Source organism: Suricata suricatta, chromosome 8, assembly GCF_006229205.1.
Source record: "Suricata suricatta isolate VVHF042 chromosome 8, meerkat_22Aug2017_6uvM2_HiC, whole genome shotgun sequence".
Lineage (NCBI taxonomy): Eukaryota > Metazoa > Chordata > Mammalia > Carnivora > Herpestidae > Suricata > Suricata suricatta.
The window spans coordinates 65,901,513-65,922,466 of record NC_043707.1 but is presented as its reverse complement, the minus strand read 5'-3'; the positions used below and the strand labels follow the sequence as shown (position 1 = coordinate 65,922,466).

General features: G+C 34.0%; 1 protein-coding gene across 5 annotated transcripts in view; it reads right to left on the bottom strand.

The window, feature by feature from the left end:
• The window catches only part of EVI5 (ecotropic viral integration site 5), a 190,558-nt gene that overhangs the window by 71,701 nt on the left and 97,903 nt on the right, over positions 1-20,954 (bottom strand). For all 5 annotated transcript variants that reach the window (XM_029947060.1, XM_029947062.1, XM_029947063.1 and 2 more), the window contains 3 exons: positions 7,567-7,701; positions 4,566-4,706; positions 3,078-3,236 (listed from right to left, as the gene is read on the bottom strand). In XM_029947060.1, the coding sequence (XP_029802920.1) occupies positions 3,078-3,236; positions 4,566-4,706; positions 7,567-7,701 (435 nt within the window). The remainder of the gene's footprint in view (positions 1-3,077; positions 3,237-4,565; positions 4,707-7,566; positions 7,702-20,954) is intronic.

Below are 20,954 nucleotides of genomic sequence, written 5' to 3'. Positions count from 1 at the left end.
TTAGAAAAAATATAGAAGATATAAACAGTATAATGAAGACATTTGATCTAATGTAAGTACAACTCTACAGACCATATTCTGTGACCACAAAGCAATTTCATTAAACTAATAACATAAACTACTAATGAAGTGAAGGAGACATCTATACATTTGGAAATACAAAACACACCTGTAAACAAATCTTGAGTCAAAGAAGTAATCACAAGGGGAGGTCAAAAGCATGGAACTGAAGAATAAAAAATATATGAGAAAAGAAAACATAATAGGTAGGAGTACAAAGAAAGGAGAAAGAGACGAAACCCAAGCAACATATAGTAAAAGGATATAATAACAGAACTAAATTGTATAGAAAACTGTACAACAGATGAGGACCAACAAAAATTCAAAATTCAGTCTTTAGAAATATAAAAATGACAAACTTCTGCAATGACTTTTCAAGAAAACACAATAAACCCTATTAGGAATGAAAAAAGAGACATAAATATTGATCCAGTAAAAAGATAAGATATTTTTTAAAAAGACACTCTGAACAACTTAAAGTGATGAATTTGAAAATTTAGATGAGATGGACAGTCTCCCAAGGAAGCACATCTTACCAAATGAGACTCAAGAACAAAGAGAAAACCTGAAAAGGTCTATAAGCCTTCAGTAAGTAGGATCAATAATTACTATTCCCACAAAAGAAGGCAAAAAGATAAGATTGTTTAAAGAAATGGATTCCAGCAAATACTCAAATAAGGGGGTAATTCTAATCTTAGACAAAATTTTGTAGAACAAAAAATGATAAAATAAAATCCAATTTATTCCATAAATTTATAACTTTTATACCAAACCTAGAGAAGGGTATCCCCCAAAAGGAAAATTATAGTACATTCTAACTTAGGTAAGAAATATTTTAAAAATATATATTAAAAACCCAAATCCTGCCATGTGTTGTGTATGTCCCTGTATGTATCCTATATTATAAACTTGTTTATTCTTCAGTAGTTTGAGAACTGTACCTCAATGTAACTGGTTTGTGTTGTAATCCTATGTATTTTACTTTTGCATTAAAAAACATTATTTTTTATTTATTTTGAGAGAGAGTGAGCGAGCATGCATGAGAAGGGGAGGGGCAGAGAGAGAGTATGAGAGAGAAACCTAAGCAGGCTCCAAGCTCTGTGCAGAGCCCAATGTGGGGCTTGATCCCATGATTGTGAGATCACAACCTGCGCCTGAGCCAATATCAAGAGTTGGATACTTACCCGACTGAGCCACCCAGGTACCCCTAAAACATTATTTGGAGAAAGGGTCTGGAGGCATCAGACTCCCAAAGGGGTTCCTGGCACACACAAACAAGATAAGAATCCTTGTACTGAAGAAACTTGTAGAGCCATCCACAAGGAAACAGGTGCAGTAATGTTGAGAGTAGCACTATTTGTAATAGCAAAAACTGGTACAAAGAAAGAAGAGTGTGGCTCAATACACTAAGGTGTACTTTACTAGGTGGTATTTTCTGAAAGTCACTAAAATGAAGGAACTGAAACTACATGTAGCAACAAGGATAATCTCTTAACCTGGATGCTAGATATGGATCATTACCAGTTCAAACACTGGCATTTAAAAAGTGCCTTACTCCATTCATCTTCCAGCAAAATCCTTCCAAAATTACAGTCTGTCAGATACAGTTCAAAATACACATTCCTTAGGAAGCCTTTCCCTAAACCATCTAGTTGGAATTAATTTTCCCATCCTATTTTCCATAGCAGTTTCTATTGAACTCTTTAATTACTGGATTTCTAAATTATACATTTTTCCAGTTTTATTGAGATATAATTGATACAGAGCACTGTGTAAGTCTAAGGTGTACAGCATAATGACTTGACTTACATATAGTATGAAATTATTAGTCAACATCCATCATGTCACATTGTGAATTATATTAAGCATAGTTTGTGCAACTGATTTCTCAGTGTTAAGTTCTGATGACTGGACAGTCCTTTGTATTCAACAGTTCTCAAAATTATATTTGTTGAATTTGATTCATTCACCATAGTGAAATAAACCCTGAACATTGGCTTAATAGCTGTTTCTATCTTTAATGTGTACACTGAGAGAAAATGTTATAAAGTTAAAACTTCCCATTATAAAAACCAGATTTCTACTTTTTATAATCTCACTGCTATTTTCAATTATAATGAAAAACATAAGAAAATAACATTGAAAAACATAAAACAAGATCTATTTCATCTAAAAGATTCACCGATTCATATTATCGTGTTCAAGTTGGGATGATCATTTTGCACATATGTATACAGAATGACACGTGAGTTAACTATGCCCCCTACTGACTATTTTGAAAACCAAGTAACATTTCCAGAATGTGGTCCACACAAATGTACCACATAAAAACCAAATATACTTTATAATGCAAATGGGCTCATTAAAAAGGAGTGTGCAGATGTTAAGTCAAGTATATTTAAGATAGAATTTATTACAGAAAGAGGAGACTGAAGAAGAAACAAGTATAATTTTGGAATTAACTGCTCAGAGTTACCACATTACATATAAGGAAGCATCATTCACATTATATTCTATACCAATTGTTCTCAGTGAGGGGCAGTTCTGCCCCCAGGAGACATTTGACAATGTGTAGAGATGCTTAGTCAAAATCTGGGGAGGGTGCTACAGTGCTACTGGGATCTAGTAGGTAGAAGACAGGGATGCTGCTAAACAGCCGACAATGCACAGGTCAGTCCCCACAATAAAGAATTACCTGGTTCAAGATGTTAATAGAGTCAAGGTTGAGATATTTTGCTCTACCTGAGTATTTCCTCTCGAGTTGTACAACAAGGCAACAAAGTTAATAACACATAGTTTTATGATTTGCTTAAACTTTAGCCGTGATCGTATAGTGGTTAGTACTCTGTGTTGTGATTTGCTTAAACTTTGATGAATGGGTCAAAGAAGACATTAAATCTCTGATATCAAAGACTACAATTTTTAGCCCCTTCCATTTGTGCTAGGAAATTATAGTCTAGACTTTGAGCTCTATTCTCCTTGCTCTACTCTAGGGATGAAAGGCTTTCCCATCATACCTGTGTTTCCATTTCCATCATCCTTTGTTTTATTTCTCTTATTTCTGCCTGAGTTTCAGCTTCTCTAAGTCGAATGGTCATCAGCTCATCTTGTAACTCATTCACAGCATTTTTCTTAGGTGGGTCTTTCCACCGCCCCGTAGTACGAGCTAAGTGGCGCTGAAAGACAAAAATTTAGGTTTCAACACATATTCCTAGTATCAAAATAGGAGCTAACTTTCCTGAACACTTATTTCATGCCCAGTACTATATTAAGCACTATATACACATCATTTTATTTGATCCCCAGAAAACCTTAAAAGTTAGGCCCTATTATCTTCATTATACAGGTCAGAAAACAGAAATGGCAATTAAGTAAGTTCAGAAAGGTCACATAGCCATAAATGGCAGATCTGGAATACAAGTTCTGTTTATACTGTGGACTACTATAAAGAAGATAATTTTCACCCTCATTTTTTTATAAGACAGATTGTTAGTTAAATCCCAAGCAAAGAAAAAAATGGTGCCATTCATGAATTATGGAGGTAATATTAGGAGTGTTCTCAAAATTCCATGGTAAAGGATAAGTTTTGTTGTTCTTAATTTCCAGTTTATTGCTGCCTGACACTTAAAAAAAAAAAAAAGCTGTGGTAATGTCAAGGACTAATTTCAGTTCTTGATAGAGGTAGCCCTATCTCAAATTCAAACCAAAGTCACAAAATTATATGTACTGTTATTTTCTTTCTGCTCTCCCTTCTGTCTTCTAGATTCTTTAAAAAAATTATTTTTTAATATTTATTTATTTTTGAGAGACAGAGACAGAGGGAGGGGTAGAGAGAGAGAGAGGGAGATACAGAATCTGAAGCAGGCTCCAGGCTCTGAGCTGTCAGCACAGAGCCCAATGCGGGACTCGAATTCACAAACCAGGAGATCATGACCTGAGCCAAAGTTGGGTGCTTAATTGAATGAGCCACCACAGAATCTTCCAGATTGTTGTTGTTTTTTTGTTCCTGATCAATAGTTTCCCTCATATCTGAATAAATTTGAGGACATATGAATGCCTGACTTATTTTGTGAAATAACCAATTTTCAAAAAAAGGTTACAAATGTATAGACAAATTTATATTGGTATCACCCTTCTGCTGTTTCATACTGACCAATGGATTTAGCATCAACAGGAGAAATATGTGCTGTATGCGCTACATAAAGGAAAATTTTCTTTCAGTTCTTTAGAAAAAGTGATATAAATCACAATGATACAACAATAATGTGACTTGATTTCTATTTTATCTTTCATTTAATTATGAGAATTTAAAAGAGAGAAAGAGCTTGAAAGTACTTTCAACTTCTAAATGCTCTCCGACTTTTACATTCCAAGAGTCTTTCTCAGCTTAAACTCAAATCCTAGTGTTGATCATCAGTTACTTCAGATTCACACGAATTGGATACTCAGGTTTTTACCCACTTTATAAAGAGCATGCAAAAATATACTGCATATATTGCATATACCTGCCAGTGTTCCTCTAAATCCTTGACTTGTTGTCTAAGTTCTTTCAAACCCATTATAGCTTCTGCTTCTCTCAGTTTCACAGCAATGAGCTCTTCCTGAAGCCTTGCAATGTTATTCTCATCAGGAAAGGAGTTGTTTTTCTAAAGGCAGAGAAAATAAAATTTGGGATATTTCTTAATTTAAAAAATAAAATAAAACATATATAATATATAACTATACTTCATTTTATAGTTTTACTGGGCTATAAATCACAAACCACAAAACTTACCCTTTTAATGTACACTAGTCAGTGGTTTTAAGAGTGTTCACAGGATTGTACAACCATCATCACAGTCTAATTTCAGAACATTTTAATCACCTCAAAAAGAAACCCTATACCCATTAGCAGTCACGCCACATTTTCCCTGCCTCAACCCCTGGCCAACCGCTAGTCTACTTTCTGTCACTGTGGATTTGTCTGGACATTAATATAAATGGAATCAAATAATATATGGCCTTTTATGTTTGGCTTCTTTCAGTTATCATGTTTTCAAGGTTCATCCCTTTTTATTGACAAATAATATTCCCTGTGTGTATGTATTCTACATTTTATCTATCCATTCTTCAGTTTACAGACATTGTTGTTTCCACTTTATGGCTATTATGAAAATGCTGCCATGAATATTAGTGTAAAAGTGTTTGTATGGACCTGGTTTTTATTTCTCTTGAGTTTTATACTGAGAATTGCTGGAGCAGAAGCTAATTTTACACTTTTTAAGAAACTGTCAAGCTTTTCCAAAACCAATTCACTGTTTTACATTCCCACTGTGAATGTATGAGGGTAATTGTACTTAATTTTGAGGACAGAGAAAATCTAACTTTGCTTTGTTTATTAGTAAAACACTAACAGAGTTTTGAAGCAACACTAGTAAAAATGTTTTTCAACATGGCAATAAGCTTAGTAACCTCTGTTTGGGACTCCAAAGCATGAACAACATTTACATTTTAAAGATTTACGGAAAAGAAGAGTCCAAAATATTTTTGTTTCATTTTTTCAGCATGTTATTTTGGAAAGGGGTATAAAATCCTTGTACACTGGGCATTATTTTTATCAGGATTAAGAAATTAATACCAAGGTTATCTAAATATTTGCTTCCAGAGTACAAGATTTAGACTGATATCTTCCAGACTAACAGATGCACTTTAGGATACAGGGTAGCCCCTATTACACTGCTCTGAGCCATGACCAAGAGATCCTGAATTAGGCCCTAATAAAAGCTCCTTAGGTAAACTGAAGTACTACTGAGATTTCAAGTCCTGAATCTATGAAATTTTGTTATCTAAAATATTTCATAGTAGGTTGAAGATTTTAGCCCATAGAGATAATAAAGTTATTCTTGCCAATTACACATTTTTATGATGGACTATAAATATCTTTTCAATCAAAACCCAGAAATTCACTATAAATGCATAAAGAGAGAATCCTGCACAAACAAATTAACCATAGGAAGTATGAAGCCTTCTAATTTCCTTTCTACCCTATAACACAAATACCAACAAAGCTACTTAAGAAATCCATTTTTATTATTTTTTTTAAAGCTTGTTTTATTTATTTTGAGAGATCATGTGTGCATGTGCAAGGACAAAGGCAGACAGAGAAGGAGAGAGGGAATCCCAAGCAATCTCCATATGGAGTCTGATGCAGGGCTTGATCTCATAACCCTGAGATCATGACCTGAGCCAAAATTAAGAGTCAGTCAGTTGCTCAACCAGCCACCCAGGCACTCCAAGAAATCCATTACTAAACTGGACCCAAGGACATTTCTTCCTACCAAATATTCAAAACTGAAAGATCCAGATTCTTACCTACATCATAGAATCCAGAGTACTCCTAACTTAGAAACCAAATATTCTGTTATGCACTTTTAATAGCATTCTTGCTGGGTTTTTTTCAACAAATAGGAGAATAAAACTCTCCAAAAATAATGTAAAAATAGCACGTAGATTTCTAGCAAAATTATTCCACTACTGATGGTAGTTATACCCTGCATTTGTTCATTAAGAAACAGAAACAACTTGAGGCTATCTGTTAGGTTCATTATTTATGAGGCTTTTTAAAAAATGTTTTAAATTTATATTTATTTTGAGAGAGAGGAGGGAGTGGGGGTTGGGGAAAGGGCAGAGAGAGATGGAGGCGTAGAATCCCAGGCAGGCTCTGTGTCAGAGGAAAGCCCAATGCATGGCTCAAACTCAAAAACTGCGAGATCATGATCTGAGGTGAAACCAAGAGTTAGACACTCAACTAACTGAGCCACTGAAGTGTCCCTATAAGGCTTTGATTCACACAGCTAGATACTATACAGGTAAAAAGAACGCTTAACATAGAGCCTAAGCCATCAATGATTTCATAGAGGGCAAAAAAAGAGATTCAGAGTTTGTGGTCTGGAACACAGACTCTTAAATCTGAGAGTTACAAGAAACCTAAAAGCATTTCTATTTCCACTAACTTATCTAATCCTTAAAGTTCTTTAGTAACCTTGAAAAGAAGTAAAGTAGCTTCTATAAGTATGCCTTAGGCTAGATATTCCTACATATCCTAAGGTGGCTTATGTGGCTAGGAAAATTTTAAGTTACACTCAGCTGAAAATTTTCTGAAATGTTTATGTACTGATCATATCCTATTAGATGAAGATACTACAGTATTTGAAGACAACCATTAATATGTATCCCCTAAGTTTCTCTTCTTCAACATGTAAGTATTATTCATATCAAAATTATCCTGCTTGTTTTCCTCTAAAAGGGCTCTAATCTTTTTTTTTACCACCCTTAAAAAGGGGGCTTTGAGTAGTATGGCAACAAGAAAAAATAACTGAGGATCTCATTTTCTTAGTCCTTTTCTCTCTTTGTAACTAGTGTGTATGGTTTCCATTATATGAAAACACCAAGTCCAATTTAACTGCTAAGTACATCTCATCACATACCCTTTCCTATTTGGGAGTGAAGTATTTATACTGTTCTCACCTTCTCTATATCCAGGACTTTATCCTGCATCTCCTTTAGTGCACACTGAGACTCAGCTTCACTCAGACGGGCTTGGACCAATTCCTTCTCTAGTTGCAGCACAAAATCTTCATTGTAGTTAGAACTGCATTTATGCTACAAGTTATAGATATATAATAAAATTTCACAGAAGTATAAACATGTACATACAATAAAAATAAACACAATTATACAATACACTTATTAAGGGCAACCAAATGTAAAAGTTCCATCTACCCACTACTTTCATCTTATCTCCTCCAAATAATTTTCCAAGGAATAAAGAAGTCCAGGCTTGGTATCTATAAAGATAATCATATTATTTTGTGTTTGAAACTAGTTACTATACTAATCAAATCTAATTCATGGAATATAAATATCTCCTTTTATTTGTCTATCCATCCAAGCACTAAGAATTTGTTCTGTCTCTATAGACATGCCCTTTACAGTAGGGTAGCCGTTAACCACATGTGGCTACCAAGCACTTGAAATGTGGCTAGTCCATACTGAGAAAGGATCTAAGTGTAAAATATAAGCTGAATTTTAAGATTTAGTATGAAATAAAAAGGCAAAAATAAACTCATTAATCATTTTTATATTGATTAAAGGTTGAAATAATATTTTACATACACTGAGAATAAGAATATAAGACATTTTAAAATGCATATGTGTCTCACATTATATTTCTATGGGACAGCACTGTTAAATGCTAAGTACATATTATTTTTAAAAAGTACATATTTAACTGAAAATTCTATTTTAATCTAATAGAAATAAAAATAAGGCATCCATAATAAAGTGAACCATCCTAAATTGCAATAGAATAAAAATGTATCTGCTCTTAGAAATGTAAATCACTTTAAGGATATGCATGAAAATCACTGCTGGAAACAGAAAAAGGAGATGCTGCACAAAGAAATTCATCATGAAATCATGAAACCTTTCCATTTCCTTTCTTGCTCTTAAACATGAATACCAATGCAGCCAGTTAAGAAATACCTGTTTATACTAGTTTCTATAAAAAGTTGTTTAAAAAAGCAAAAAGACATATAATTCACCATTATGAAAGACTTCCTAAAAGAAACTATCACTTCCCATTTAATTCACACAGTAAAGAAAAGGAAACAACTCAAAATTCCAAAAAAGAGTCACACAAAACCATCTCCTACTGACCTAACTTGAGTAAAGAATAGTTCCTTTCACTCTTCAATACATTAGGAATAAGACAGATACCAGATTACAACTTTATTTTAAAACTAGTAAATGCTTAATTAAAACATGTTACTTTCCCCAGTTAATCAAAAAGATGATTTTTTAAATTAATAGTTCACTTATTAAACAAATCAGGACTTTTTATTCAATGTATTACACACTGTTTCTTCTAGTAATCTCCTGGTACTATTAAAACAGTATTTCTATTTAAGAGTACATGTGCAGCAGGTATTATCACCTTAGTAAATACTTACCTTATTAAAAAGGGTAAAGGTACTCTTGTAATGACCACATCCGAATTGGAAGTGCCATAACTTTTGTTTAATGAGATCATGGTTATCTCATGAGTAATACTGAATTTTCTGCCTTAATCTAAGCCCTGACAACTGTAATTCAGATTTGTTTGCCACATTTTATATTAGGAGATCCCAGGAAAACATCAAACCCAAATGGCCTATATGAGAATGGAACTGCTGATCTGGTATAAATTATTGATATAACCAACCACAAGAAAAACTATACTAATATTGGGAACACATTTTTATCAATAAAGTTTACAAAACTTCTAATTGCCCTTTACTGTTCAAGGAATAAATTCTAAATTCCATAGTTTACACATTTTATTTCCCAGGACATCTGGGTGGCTCAGTCAGTTAAGTGTCTGACTCTTGGTTTCAGCTCAGGTCATGATCCTGCAGTCTCCTTAGTTTAAGCCCCGTGTCAGGCTCTTTGCTAGCACTGTGGAACCTACTTGGGGTTTTCTCTCTCCTCTCTCTGTCCTCCCCTATTCATGCTGTCTCTGTCTCTTGCAAAATAAACTTAAAAAAATTAAAATAAAAAAATGACTTCTCTACACTTAACATCAAGATCACCTAACCTTTGTCAATGAATTTCAATGTTTCTGTGATACCAGCAATACCACTCCAATGAAATAGAATTTTTTTTAGTAGGTGAAGTCTCTGTGTTTCAATTCCATAACCTTTTCTGCTATTACAAAAGTTACAAAGGTGAGTCAGAAAACCCTTAGTAATCTTTTTTCCCTGTCTTGAGTAAAAAAAAAAAAAATGAATTTTCACAATGTTTGAAGGGTAGATGAATAACAAAGTGTAAAGGAAAAATATGTATTTAGTGGAGAGGTTTCTTATACTATGAAAAAAAAATCCAAATTGGAAAAAGGACTGTCTACACAGACATATCAAATATTCCCTGAATTTAATTATAAATCAAACAACTGAGTTCAAAACCTGATAATTATATGTCATATTCAGGAACCCACATGTTTCATGGAACTCTGTATGCTCTCTTATAGTATTTATCACAACTTTAAACAATTATCTGTGTAATTAATTTTTTAATGTTTATTTATGAGAGAGAGAGGGACAGAGACAGAGACAGAATTGAGGGGGGAGGGGCAGAGAGAGGGAGACAGAATCCAAAGCAGGCCCCAGGCTCAGCTGTTAGCACAGAGCTCCATGTGGGGCTTGAACTCAAGAGCCATGAGATCATGACCTGAGCTGAAGTTGGATGCTTAACCCACTGAGCCACCCGGGTGCCCCTGTAATTAATTTTTAAAATATCTACCTCTATATATATAAGCAATGACAGCAACTCTGGCTAATTTGCTACTGCACTGTCAGAACTAAACTGTGTTTTCATAGTAGGTGAGCAAACAGTATTTGCTGAATAAATTAGCTAGTCAACTCTTGGTTTAAAAACAACATAAATAATACAGTACAGGGAATACAGTCAATAATAATACAGTAACTGTGCATGGTGACAGATAACTACACCTATTGTGAGCATTTCATAATGTACAGAATTGTTGAATCATATATTATATGCCTGAAACTAATGTTAACTATACTCTGATTAAATAACACCAACAACATAACCTCCCTCTATCATATACTTTATGTTAAGCATGGTAGCGGTAACTGAGGCTGCAAAAATAGCCTATAAAACCTATTTGTTTCAAAATTAAACAAAATTTATACTAGTATGGAAATATGGTACATTTCTACAAAGCACCTGAAAAAACTATTACACAAGGCAAGTACTCCAGAGTAGGAGTCTATACCACAAAACAAAAATAGAAAGAAAATTAAGCAAAAAATTATATCTTACAACAGAGAAACAGACCCATAAAGGGAAGAGTGTGGGGGATGGGTGACAGAGGTAAGGGGATTAAGCAGTAAAAACTCTCAGTTATAAAATAAGTCACAGGGATGAAAAGGACAGCATAGGAATGTAGTCAATAATACTATAATACACTTTTATTGTGGGTAAGCCTTTTGTAATGTATAGAATTACTGAATCTCAATGTCGTACACCTGGAACTATCTTAATATTATGGGTCAACTGTACTTCAATTTTTAAAAAAGTTATATCTTGCTCTTAGTTTCAGCATATGAACCCCAAAAAAGTCTGTAATCCTCTCTACCACATGCTCCAAATAGTTATTTTTTAAAAACTCAAGCAATATGGATGTATTATTTAAAGATCACACTGACTTTTTTAAATTGGTATATCCTTTTAAAATGATTTGTCCCCAACATCTTAAAAGTTATATACATCCTTGTGGCTCAGTTGGTTAAGCATCGGATTCTTATTTCAGCTCAGTTCAGGTTACCAAGGTTTGTGAGTTCAAGCCCTACCAGGCTCTGTATTGACAGTGCAGAGCCTGCTTAGGATATTATCTCTCTCTCTTTCTCTCTTTCAATCTCTCTTAAAAAAAAAGTGAACTAAAATTAAGAAATTAAAGGATATATATATATATATATATATATATATATATCCTTTAAGGTGGAAGTTTATCTCTGGTTATTTATATACTTAAACTCTAAGATTTTTTTTTAATGCTGAAAAAATGGTAAGAAAACAATTACTTCCATTACAGTGAATGCTCATTTATTACTTAAGCTGATAACTACAATGAAGGTAAAACATTTAATCTTAGACTAAGGTCACAATTAGTTTTGGAAGAAAACTTCTGTCCAGATTTATAAGCATACTGATGAAAAATGTTAAAAGTTTATTAAATGTGTAAAGGCATTACTTTATTTGAGTTTTTAGACTTACATAAACTTTCCAAATATTACAAATTAAATGGCTTTTTCTTGAAATGTCACTGAAGTAGAGTGTTTAGAATGCAGGAAGAGATGTTAAACATTAACTTCCATATTCATAAAGAAAAGCAAACCTGATAGATAAATCAGGTATGGGGCAATTCCTATTAATGCTGCTGAACAAATAATTTTTCTGAAATAAATTGTTAGATTTCACAACTTCCACTGAGAAACTGGTAGTTTTTAGTTTATTAACCTTTATTCATGTGTTCAATTTAGGTAAGATTAGTTTTTATTCTTCAAATCCAACTCTTGCTCTTAAAAGTATCACATAATTCTTTCATGTTTTCTTCTAGAATTACAGGAAAAGGAAAGAAATGTCAGAAGAAATCTTTGGTGGCCTCCTCATAAGAACTTCCTAGTACAAAGGTCCCAAGAACTCCAAAAGGCAGTCATTTCAGCACTCAGCAGCTTTAACTATTACAATTCTTCTTGTTTATGCTTGATCCTTGCTAATAAACTGCTCGACAAAACTGCTTATTTAGAATAAACTGAATGATAAGCACTCATGTGTAAGCCAAAAAGCTATTAAATAGATCAAGCAAGACTCTAAGACAGTTGGTTACCAGGATATATTATTTAACAAATACACTCATGCCCCTCTACACTCAAAAGGGGCAGAGTCAAACATGCAACTATATGAAATATCATTGGATCATTTCTGGTTTTATGCGCTTCCTGAAAAAACTGACATGGAACATGTAAAACAAACACTTAAAGGAACAGTTTAATCTTAATGCTTTGGTTTTATCTTATGGCTTGTCTAATATATAACATTTTATTAGTATTATTAAATACTAAGTAAATATTAAATTTTGTTTAGTGTACTAAATTTTATAATAAACTCACTTGATCATTTTTGAAACAACAATATCAAGTTCAAACTATCAAGGCCCAGCATAAAAAGAAATCAATGAACTGTCAAAGATAATCATTCAGTAATTGTGTACTGCAGAAATGCTTTTTAAAGAACATTAATGAACAAAATTGGTTAAAAATAAAATTAACTTATAAAAATTTCTCAGAGGTTTAATATATGTAGGGGTGCCTGGGTGGTTCAGTTGGTTAAGCATCCAATCTCAGCTCAGGTCATAATTTTGTGGTTTGTGGGTTGGAGCCCTGCGTTGGGCTCTATGCTGACAGCTCAAAGCCTGGAGCCTGCTTCAGATTCCCTCTCTCCCTCTCTCCTTGCGCCTCCCCCACTCATGCTCTTTCTCTCCTTCAAAAATAAACAAACATTTTTTAAAAGTTTAATATATGTACATATACTACTGTTAAACAAGAATGGCACAGCACTGTAACAATAGCATTAAACAATCATTAAAAATTATATGAAACATTAAACAAAACTCCATGAAGCTGAAGTGATACAAAAGTCCACAATGAATTTGTAAAAGAGATTAGAGGGGAAGAAAGAGGAAGGTCTCTTTATAGAGGAACATTAGCTAAAAAGTGTAAAAAACGTGAGAAAATATGAAAATCACCTTTTGGAAACTCAGTAGACGCTAAAACTATCAGGTAAAAGATGAATAGAGGATAAGAGATTTATTTGGTATCAAAGTATTTTCCAATAGATTACTCAGTAGTCTCAAAGAAGAAACCTCATCTTTACAAGGCAGAGTCTGTGGTAGCCACACAGCATGGTAATCAAACTCGGTATTACTAATAGTGGGAATAACTTATGTGATGCCTGATTTAAAGCAAAGTTAAATTCACATTATCTCTCATCTAGATGTTAAAATTTCCTAACTGAATCTAATTAAAGGAAATATGACATCATGAAGAACAACTCCAGAATATGAGAGAATCTGGCTGTATGACATGTCAGACATCAAGAACACCTCTGACAATGATTACTGTTTCTTCTCTCTTTAGTCAGTCTAGAAAGAAGTTTATCAACTTTAGCAATGATTTTGAAGAACCAGCATTTGGCTTCATGGATTTTCTCCAATTTTGTTTTGTACTGTTTTCAATTTCACTGATTTCTACTCTTTTTATTTCTTATTTCTTCTACCTGCTTTAGGTTGAATTTCCTCTTCTAGGTCTAGTTTCTTAACCTTAGAATACTGGTTTAAGACTTATTTTCTTTCCCAATATAAGCATTCAATGCTATAAATTTTCCACTACATACTGCTTTAAGTGAATCCTACAAATTCTGATAATGTTGTGTCTTCACTTTCATGTAATTCAATTCATTATAATTTCCTTTGAGGTTTTTCTGACACACAGATAAAAATGCACTAATTTCCAAATATTTGGGGGATTTTCCAGATATCTATTATTAATTTCTAACTGAATGCTGGTAGAGTCAAAGAAGATACTTAGTATGATTTCATTTACTCTAAATTTGATGGCTCAGAATATGATCTATCTTTGTAAATGTTCTATGTGAACTTAAAAGGAATATGTATTCTGCTGTTATTAGGTAAAATGTTCCATAAATACCAAGTAGGTCAAGTTAGTTGATAGTGCTGCATAGTTCTTCTACACCATACAGATATTCCAACGACCCATTTCATCAATTACTGAGACAGGGAAGTACTGAGGACTCCAACTACAACTGTGGATTTGTTCACTTCACCTTTCAGATTTATCAGTTCAGCTTCACACTCCTCTGATGTTGGCAGCACACATGTTAGGAGACATATACTCCTAAATATATACAATCCTAATTAAGATTGTTAGGTCTTTGTGAACTGACCCTACTACTATCATAAAATATCTCTTTATTCTAGGAACTATTACTTGTTCTGAAGTCTACTTTATGTGATATTAATACTGATGCTCCAGCTTTCTTCTGCTCAGTACTTGCATGGTACATTTTTTCATCTTTTTATACTTTTCCCCCAGTTGTAATTAGTATATTGTGTCCAAGAGTTATAGGCAGACCATCCTTAATTCTTCACTCTTGAAAATTCACTGTGAGGGAAAGTCACCCTCATTAGCCATTACACTATATACATTTCCAGTATCTGTCTCAATGCAACCACAACTCTTGATTAAAACAAGCCCAACCCCAGCCCTGAGGGAGCTCTCAATCTCCTCAGGCTCCTCATACAAGCTAGCTCACTTGATTCTGGTCCTACCCTGACCTTAAGGAATGGGTTCCAGCACAAGGGTGTTACACATTCTCCCTAATCCTTACCTTCCACTGCAATTATTCAACTAAATGTGTTCTTTTCTTGAGACTTATACCTTTATTTTCATAGTCTCTTTTTCTTCATACAACTTATTGAGGCAAAATTCGAATAACTTTTAAAGTGAACAATTCAATGATATTTAGACATCCAAAATGTTGTGCAACTACCAATTCCATCTAGTTCTAAAATATTTCCAACAATTCAAGTAAAACCTCCGACCTATTAAGCAGTTTCTCACTCCTTTCTGACCCCAGCCTTTTGGCAAACAGCAATTTGCCTTCTATGTCTATTAATTTATCTCTTCTGGCTATTTCATATAAATGGAATCATGTAATCTTTGTGTCTGGCTTCTCTCACCTAGCTTAAGGTTTTGGAGGTTCATCCATAGTATAGCATGTAAAGTGTTTTATTCTTTTCTGAGATTGAATAATATTTCATTGTATGCATATACCACAATTTACTTATCCACTCTTCCACTGATAGCCTTTCGGACTATATCTGCTTTTTTGTGATTAGTGTTGCTACAAATATGTATACACATACTTGTTTTAAATATCAATTTTCCATTCTTTTGGGTACACACCTAGAAACTGAACTGTGGGTCACAGGATAATTCTATGTTAAAATTTTTGAGGAACCACTAATTTCCATAGCTATTTTATATTTCCACTAGCAGTATATGAGGATTCTAATTTCTCGATCTCCTTGCCAACATTTGTTATTTTCTGATTTTTGTGATAGCTATCCTGGTAAGTATGAAATGGTATCTTATCATGATACTGATCTGCATTTCCCTAATGACTAACAATGATGATGAGTGTCTTTTCATATACTTGTTGTCCATTTGTATAACTTCTTTGGAGAAAGATCTACTAAAGTCCTTTCTTCATTTGAAAAGTCTTTTTATTGAGGCACAAATGACATACATTATATTAGTTTCAGGTTTAAAATGTAATGATTCAGTATTTATATACGTTTTGAAATAATCACCATGATAAGTCTAGTTAGTATCTGTCACCATATGGTTACAAAATTTTTCGTGTTGAGAACTTCTAAGATTCTACTCTTAATTTTTAAATATGCAATAGAATAACTACAGTCACCATGCTGTATATTAAATCCCCATGACTCAGTTGTAACGGGAATTTATAACTTTTGATCTCTATTCATCTCATTTCACCTTCCCCCTTCCCCACCTCTAGCAACCACCAATCTGTTCTCTGTATCTGAGCTATTTTTTTTTTAAGATTCCACATAAAAGTGAAATCACATGGTATTTTTCTTTCTCTGATTTATTTCACTTAGCATAATGTCCTCAAGGTCCATTCATGTAGTTGCAAATGGCAAGATTTTTTTTTGTAGATGAAAAATATTCCTGTTTATATACACACATATACACACACTACTATCTTTAACCATTTGTTTGTTAATAGACATTTAGTTTCCATGTCTTGGTAACTGTAAATAATGCTGCAATCCTTTGTTCATTTTTAAATTGTGTTGTCTTTTTGTTGAGTTATAAGAGTTCTTTATATTTTGAGTTAATTTTTGTATATGGTATGTGGTAGGGATCTCAGTTCACTCTTTCTCATGAGGGTATACAGTTCTCCTAGAACCTTTAATCAAAGAGACTATTCTTTACTCATGGATTGGCTTTGGCACCCATGTCAAAAATCAACTGGCTATAGATATATGCATTTATTTCTGGACTGTCAAAATTTCTATTCCATTGACCTATACGTCTATCTTCATGATAGTATCATTGTTTTGATTACTGTAGGAGTGTAGAAAATTTTCAAATTGGGAAAAGTGAGTCCCTCAACTCTTCTCTTTTAATGCTATTTTCAATATTTAGGGCTCCTTGCAATTCCATGTAAATTTCATGATGGTTTTCCCATTTCTGCCAAAGATGGTCAGAAATTTGATAGGGTTGATCAGAACTGAATTTGTAGATCCTATTGGGCTGTGTTGATTATTTTGACACTATTAAGTCTTCCAATCCATAAACATGGAATGTTCGTCCATTTATTTACGTCTTAATTTCTTTCATCAAAAGCTGAATAAACAATGACTCACAGTTTTCAATGCAAGTCTTTCATCTTCTTGGTTAAATTTATTCCTAGGTACCACAATGAAATATCACCTCCAATTACTGGATGGCTATTATTAAAAAACAAGAAACCAAAACCAAACCAAACCAAAACAGAAAGTAACAAGAGTTGGTGAGGAAGTGGAGAAATTTATTAGAACCCTTGTACATTGCTGGCAGGAATGCAAAATGGTACAACCATTGTGGAAAATACTTTGGTGTTTGCTCAAAAAGCATAGAATTACCATATAATCCAGTAACTCCACTTCTAGATATATAGCCAAAGAATTAAAAACAGGGATTCAAACAGATACTTGCATGTTAATGATCACAGCAGCATTGTTTACAATAGCCAAAAGGTCAAAAATGCAGAATAAACAAAAAATGGAATATTATTCAGCTGTGATAAAAACTAACTAAATTCTTATATATGCTATGACAGGGATGAATCCTGAAAACATCTGCTAAGTGAAATAAGCCAGACACAAAAGGATAAATATTGTATGATTCCACTTATGTAAGTTACCTAGAAGAGGCAAATTCATACAAAACAGAAAGTAGAATACAGTTTACTATGGGAAGGAAAAAGGGGGGAACTATTTTTTAACAGGTACAAAGCTTCTGCTGGCATGATAAAAAGTTCAAGAAATAAATGGCAGTTATTGTTCCAGAGGATTATAACTATACTATTCACATAAATGGTAGCTATTTTATCACAATAATTACCAAAAAAGAAAAAAATGAGTGGATATACTAACTGAAAGAAGCCAGACACAAAAGCTTCATACCTTATGATTCCATTTATAAGACATCCTAAAAAAGGCAAAACTACAGTGACAGAAAGCAGAACAGTTGCTAGAGGTGGAGGGGTGAACTGCAAAGGAACATGAGGGAAATTTGGGGAAAATATTCTGTATTTTGACTGTGGTGATGGTTATACAACTAGATACACACAGTCAAAATACATCAAACTATACAATTAAATCTGATTATTGCATGTAAATTATACTTCAATAATGTTCATTTAAAAAGGTAAAGAGAGGGGCACCTGGGTGGCTCAGCTGGTTAACTGTCCATCTCTTAGTTTCAGCTCCAGCCATGATCTGACAGTTCTTGGGATTGAGCCCCCATGTAGGGCTCCACACTGACCGCATGGAGCCTGCTTCTCTCTCTCTCTCCTTCTCTCTGTCCCTCCCTAGCTCACACATGCACATGATAAATAAATACACATAAAAAAAGTTAGACTTTAGATGGTATAACCCTATGTAATCATTTTAGAGAAAAAAAAATTGAGTCCTTGAATATCAAAAGTCACACAATTAGCATAACAGGACTAGAATTCAGTCCCATAAATGAAATCCAAAGCTCTTCATATCAATAAAATGACACTACTGACAGTAGAGTGATGGCGGGGATGATTACACTGATTCATTACCTCCTGCTAGAATAGAGATGTGAAACCTTTATTCTCAGTTTTGAAGAATTCATTAAGTTACATTGGAAGGTTGTGATCAAAACATGTAAAAACACATGTTCACTATTTCGCAAAGCAACCACTCCATTTGTCAAAAGTCCAATGAGTAAGTTTTATTCTTGGATCTTATTAAATACATTCTGCTCTCTGAAGCACTATCAAAAAAGGTTAATCATTTTTCTACAAGATCACCTCTCAAATACTTTTTTTAAATTAAGTTTATTTTGAAGAAGAGAGATAGGGAGTGAGAGGGACTAAGTGAGAGGAAGATAGAGAATCCCAAGCAGGCTCCACAGCTGTCAGCGCAGAGTTGCAAACAAGGCTCAAACTGTGAGATCATGAGCCAAAACCAAGAGTCACTTAACCAAGTGAGCCACTAGTGCCCCATTTGTTTTTTTTAGTGTTCATTTATTTTTAAGACAGAGTGAGCAAGCAGAAGAGGGGCAGAGAGACTAGGGGATAGAGGATCCAAAGTGGCTCTGTGCTGACTGAAGGAAGTCCAATGCAGGACTCGAACTCACAAACCATGAGACCATGACCTGAGCCAAGGCTTGATGCTCAACCAACTGTGCCACTCAGGTGCCCCTCAGATATTTTTAAATGACCATATCTATAATGTTATTTAAGTCTTCTTTAGTGCAGTCTAAAAATAACCCAAGCGGCCAGTCTTTGCTATATTGGCTGTAAGACAGTATGTAGACACTTCACCCAAGTTTCCGTATTCAAACTAGACACAACTCTACATATTTTCTGCATGCTTCTTAGAATTAAATTGGATCATTATATTTCTAAGAAGACTACATGGGATGGGGTGAGGGGTAAATCATATTACATTATTTGCTAATTCCCGATTTCCTATCAATTAAAATTTCTAAGTCTCTGTTACATAAAGTATTACTAAGACTTCTCTCTAAATTTTAAACTTAAGGGCAAGGCTATAGATTTCTGTAAAATACAATTTTAGTTTCTTGCTCTGAATATACTTTGTTATGATGATTGACTGTACAACATATTGGCAACATTTCTGAAATATTTCATGTATAAAATTCTTAAACATATCTTGTATATAAGGATTTAGAGAACAGATTAAAATACTTGAAGCATCAGGCGCCTGGGTGGCTCAGTTGGTTAAGTGTCCAACTCTTGGTGATCTCTCATGGCTTTGTAAGTTCGAGCCCCACATCGAGCTCTCCATAGGCAGTATGGAGCCTGCTTGGGATTCTCTCTTTTTCTCCCTCCTATCTCCCCTTCCCCACTCACACTGTCTCTCTCTCTCTCTCTCTCTCTCTCTCTCTCTCTCTCTCTCTCTCTCAAAATAAATAAATAAACTTATAAATAAATAAAATAAAGCATCAATTTAGGAGACAAAGACCTCTGACATCTCTGAGCTTCAACATGAATAATCTCTTGATATGGTTAATCACCTAGAAAGTCCGCTTAAGTTTACTCTTTTATCTAAACTTCTCTACCTTAACTAGAAAGCCATCATGGGAGTGCCCTACCAAATAACTTTTTAAAGTTTACATTTATTTTTAAGGAGGGAGAGGACAGAGAGAGGGGGAGACGAAAGAATCCAAATCAGGCTGCAGGCTCCGAGCTGTCAGCACAGAGCCAGACTTCGGCTCAAACCCAGGAACCACGAGATCATGACCTGAGTCAAAGTTGGATGCTTAACCAACAGAGCTATCCAGGTGCCCTCAAATAACTTTTAAAACTATATTTATGACACAGTTTTTCTTTATTGCAGAAACAAAGTTAGTCTGTTATGACTTAAATGTAGTAAATTTCCTTTTCATGAATAAAAGTTATTTTTCTAATTGTTCACAAACCAGATGTTTAGGAATTTTTAATGAAGAATCATCAAGATCATTGATTATCTTTATAGGTATCTAGCCATTATTACTGATTGTAAGAACTATATTTTGCCCATCTCAAAGCCATTAATGTATCTTACTCTGTAAAATCTTTAAAAGAAAATGATATTCTTATGATCATTTTGCAAAGTATTTTAATATCTAGGGATATACACTCTGCTTTGAAGTTGGAAACTTAACCAAGGCTCTGCTTCTTTCACCTGTTTTGTGCATCACTGCTTTATAAGTCTGATTTACTTCTTGTTGTTGTTGAGAGGGGGGGGGGGGGGACTGAGAGAACAGGGTAGAGAGGCTGAGAGAGAGAATCTTAAGTAAGCTCCATGCTCGGCGCAGAGCCTGACTCCGGTCTTGATACCACGAGCCTGGATCATGACCTGAATCAAAATTAAGTCAGACACTCAACCAACTGAGCCACCCAGGTGCCCTGTTTTACATTTTATTCCAGTTTAGAAGAGT